Source organism: Helianthus annuus, chromosome 1 (assembly GCF_002127325.2).
Source record: "Helianthus annuus cultivar XRQ/B chromosome 1, HanXRQr2.0-SUNRISE, whole genome shotgun sequence".
Lineage (NCBI taxonomy): Eukaryota > Viridiplantae > Streptophyta > Magnoliopsida > Asterales > Asteraceae > Helianthus > Helianthus annuus.
In genome coordinates, this window is record NC_035433.2 from 86,818,127 (window position 1) to 86,821,758 (window position 3,632).

Sequence of the window (3,632 nt, forward strand, 5' to 3'; positions counted from 1 at the left end):
TATAGCCGTTAGAATCGATTCCGGCAGGTTTTGCAGCTTTTTCTGGAAGTTACCCGGGGGAACCGGTTACAATCTACCCGGATTCGGTTACTAATGGTTCCGGTAATTTTGGTTTGAAACCAGGTAGGAACCGGAACCGGTTCCTACAAGAATCGGTTCCATTCAAACTCAAGAACCAGTTACAGTTAGAAACCGATTACGGGTATAAAAAAACCCGATTTGCACATCTCTACCCTTATACAACACAACAATACTAACATTACAATTTAAGCCATAAATTCACCCAACTCGAGTCCATTAGCTATTGGGCTGGGCTTATTACACATAATTCAAACAAAAAACAGGCCCAATCAATATCTCCAACTATTAAACACACACCCTATCCAAAACCCTAATTTCCACCATCTCAACCGCCACACCTTCAATTCTCCTCGGCGCTCTGCAACTAATCGCCTGCAAAAATGGTACATCGAAACCCTAATTCCAACATTATACGTATATCTAACTGTTTCTAAGTAATCATATCCTAACAAATGCGCATGTAATTTGATTATTGTAGCCGTTCAAGAGGTACGTTGAGATCGGAAGAATCGCCCTCGTTAACTATGGAAAGGATTACGGAAAGCTCGTTGTGATCGTCGATGTTATCGATCAAAACAGGGTGAGTTTATTGTGTTAATAGTTTGATTTGATTATTGATGACTGTTGTATGCTTTGTGTTTGGTTTTTGTGTTTGTATGTGTGGTTTTAGGTTAGTGAAATGGTTGATTAAGGGTTGATTTGATTGTTTTGGAGTTGGAGGGGACTGGATAGTGAATACAGGGAGTGTTTGATGATTTAGGTTGTTTTGATTTTAAAAGTAGTAATGTTAATGTACTGTTTGATGATTTAGGTAATCTTGTTTTTAAAAAGCAGTGATTTTGATTTTTATAACTAGAAATATAAATGTACTGATTGATTTCTATGAGTTAGTACTGGTTATCAGCTTGTTTGCAGCTTTTGTAACCTAACAAATTATGTGGTGTTTTGAGTGAATTGGTAGCAGTTGTTAATTGGTTATACAGTTAAGATTATTGTTCTATGACTATTTATGTTAATTGGTAAACAAGCCCAGAGGCTCGAGAGCTACTCGTTATCAGCTCGGTTAAAAGCTCGAACGAGCCGAGCATTAACGAGCCCGAGCCCGAGCTCGAGCCTGAAATACAAATCCCGTTTAGGCTCGCTAGCCTAAACAAGCCCAAACAACATTTTATTTTTTTATATATAACATTGGCGAGCCGAGCTCGAGCTGAACTTTGGCTTGTTCAAGCGATATTGAAGCGAGATCGAGCCGAGCTTTTAGCTCATTTGAGGTTGTTTTCAAAGTAGCTCGAGCTTTGAGTTTTTCTCGCGAGCCGAGCTTGAGCTCAAATAAGTAGGCTCGAACCGAGCCGAGCTTGAGCTTTATAAAAACATGACGAGCTGAGCTCGAGCCCAGTCGGGCTCGGCCCGGCTCGTTTACACTTTTAGGTGGAAGTTGTGTCACGCGACTTGTTTGTTAGAGAAATGCAAAATTGATTGACATTGGATTTAATCAACTGTTTAATTATTGTCCTCTTATTGTTTATGTTCAATTTACTAAACACATTTATGCATCCCCATGTGTTTCAACTTTTGTATAGCTCATATGGTTTGTTAAGTTTTTTGGAGTTTATAGTATCTGTATAATGTTATATTGCATAAGACTGACAACCTGTTTGTTCATTTTTGAAGAATGCATAGTTGCAAACTGTTATGCAGTATTCACTTTTGTTGTTAGGGAGGAGTTGTTTGATTTGATTAAATTGAATATATTGGAGACCGTGTAGGTTGTTTGATATTTTATGTTTTGAATGGCAGGCTCTTGTTGACTCTCCTGACATGGTGAGAGGCCAAATGAACTTCAAGAGGCTAACACTTACCGACATCAAAATTGACATCAAAAGAGTTCCAAACAAGAAGACTCTTATTGCTGCTATGGAGGCTGCTGGTATGTACTGGCATTAGTGTAATGTTTAATGTTACATGCCATGCTTGTTTCTGGTTTAATCACTACTGTTTTAATCATTTGCAGATGTCAAGAACAAATGGGAAAACAGCTCATGGGGAAGGAAACTCATTGTTCAAAAGAAGAGAGCCTCACTTAACGATTTTGACAGGTTCAAGATCATGTTGGCTAAGATCAAGGTCAGCAACAATCCATTTTTTTCTTTCTTTTTTGATAACAAGAATCTATCTTCTCTAATTTGGTATCATTGATGACAAATCGGGTTTGTCAGACATGTTGTTTAATTGGTCAAATGGATCGAAATCGATCAGGTCATGATAGGTTTTTTCCAATTGGAAGTTTTTATTTGAGATCTTATTAATATGACTTAGAAAGCTATATTATCACAATAATAAAATATAAAATATTTTATTTAATTGATCAACTTAATTAAATATTGACCTATCAGACTTTTAGATACCCATTTGCCTTCTCTTCTTTTTGAGCTAATTTTTTATGCTTTTAACCATTTGACCCATTATTTAAAAAAATTATCACAGTATTTCAATCCAATGGTTGCACAGTATTTTAAAAGTTTATTTAATAGATAGGTTTTTATGTACAACAGATGGATAAATGCGGTTTTTGGTTGTAAATAGTTTTCTTTTGGTTGTACATAGACGCACGCCTTGGCTTTTGAGACCATAACAGCCTTGTGCTTTTCTAAACTAAGGTCACACCATTGGTCCATTTGCTAGAAATGGGTTGAAATTGACCCATTTGTAATATTTGTCACATAAAGTTGTAACACTAGGTACAAAACCCTATCATAAGTATCATTTTAGTTCTAACTAATACACATGGTTAATGTTTTTAATTTTATTTTGTCTTCTTTGTATACCAATGTTATGTTTTCAACCATAGATTTAGTTCAAATGTGTTTTTGGTTTGTGATTCTGCAGAAAGCGGGAGTCGTTAGGCAAGAGCTCGCCAAGCTAAAGAAGGAGACCGCTTAATTTGTATGAATGTCGAGATTTTGATGCACTTTATTTGAATTATTGTTGAGTAGACCAGTGTTGGTTTTTAGGAGTTTATGTTTCACTTCTTACAACAGATTAAGGGGATGTTTAGAACCGTTTCATTCAATTTTGAACTTCCATGTTTGCTGGTTTGTTAACCAGGTTGTGTTTCGGATTGACTTATTTGACCCGTTTTAGAGCTAGGCTGTGTTTGCGAAGTATGCTTTAATAGTTTAAAATTATAATTACAAAAAAAAACCCCAAAAAAAAAAACAAAAAAAAAGTCTTCGAACCTGTTTATGAGAGCAATCAACTTGTCTATCTCCATCTATATCTATATGATTTAATTAAAAAAATACATTTTTATGTAAGTTAAGTTCACTTTTCAAAAACATCTCATATCCAACTCTCTATCTATATCTATTTCTCTATCATAACCGCAATCACTTAATTTATTATTTTTTTTCTCTTTCTTACACACTTACGAATGGATATCGGTCTCTAAATATAAAGGATTATTTCTTTCTCTATATTATATAAAGAGAAAAATGCTTTAATAGTCTCTGTGGTTTGTCAATTTTTCATCTTTAGTTCCTAACTTTCTAAAA

At 35.1% G+C, this 3,632-nt stretch overlaps 1 protein-coding gene across 1 annotated transcript; it reads left to right on the forward strand.

Annotated features, from left to right (window-relative positions):
• Nucleotides 1-317: 317 nt before the first annotated feature.
• Nucleotides 318-3,207, forward strand: LOC110885805 (60S ribosomal protein L14-2). Its single transcript, XM_022133516.2, has 5 exons — nt 318-464; nt 560-661; nt 1,879-2,008; nt 2,093-2,205; nt 2,968-3,207. Exons 1-5 carry the CDS (start codon nt 462-464, stop codon nt 3,019-3,021), a joined length of 402 nt encoding a protein of 133 aa, XP_021989208.1. The 5' UTR covers nt 318-461; the 3' UTR covers nt 3,022-3,207.
• Nucleotides 3,208-3,632: the final 425 nt, after the last annotated feature.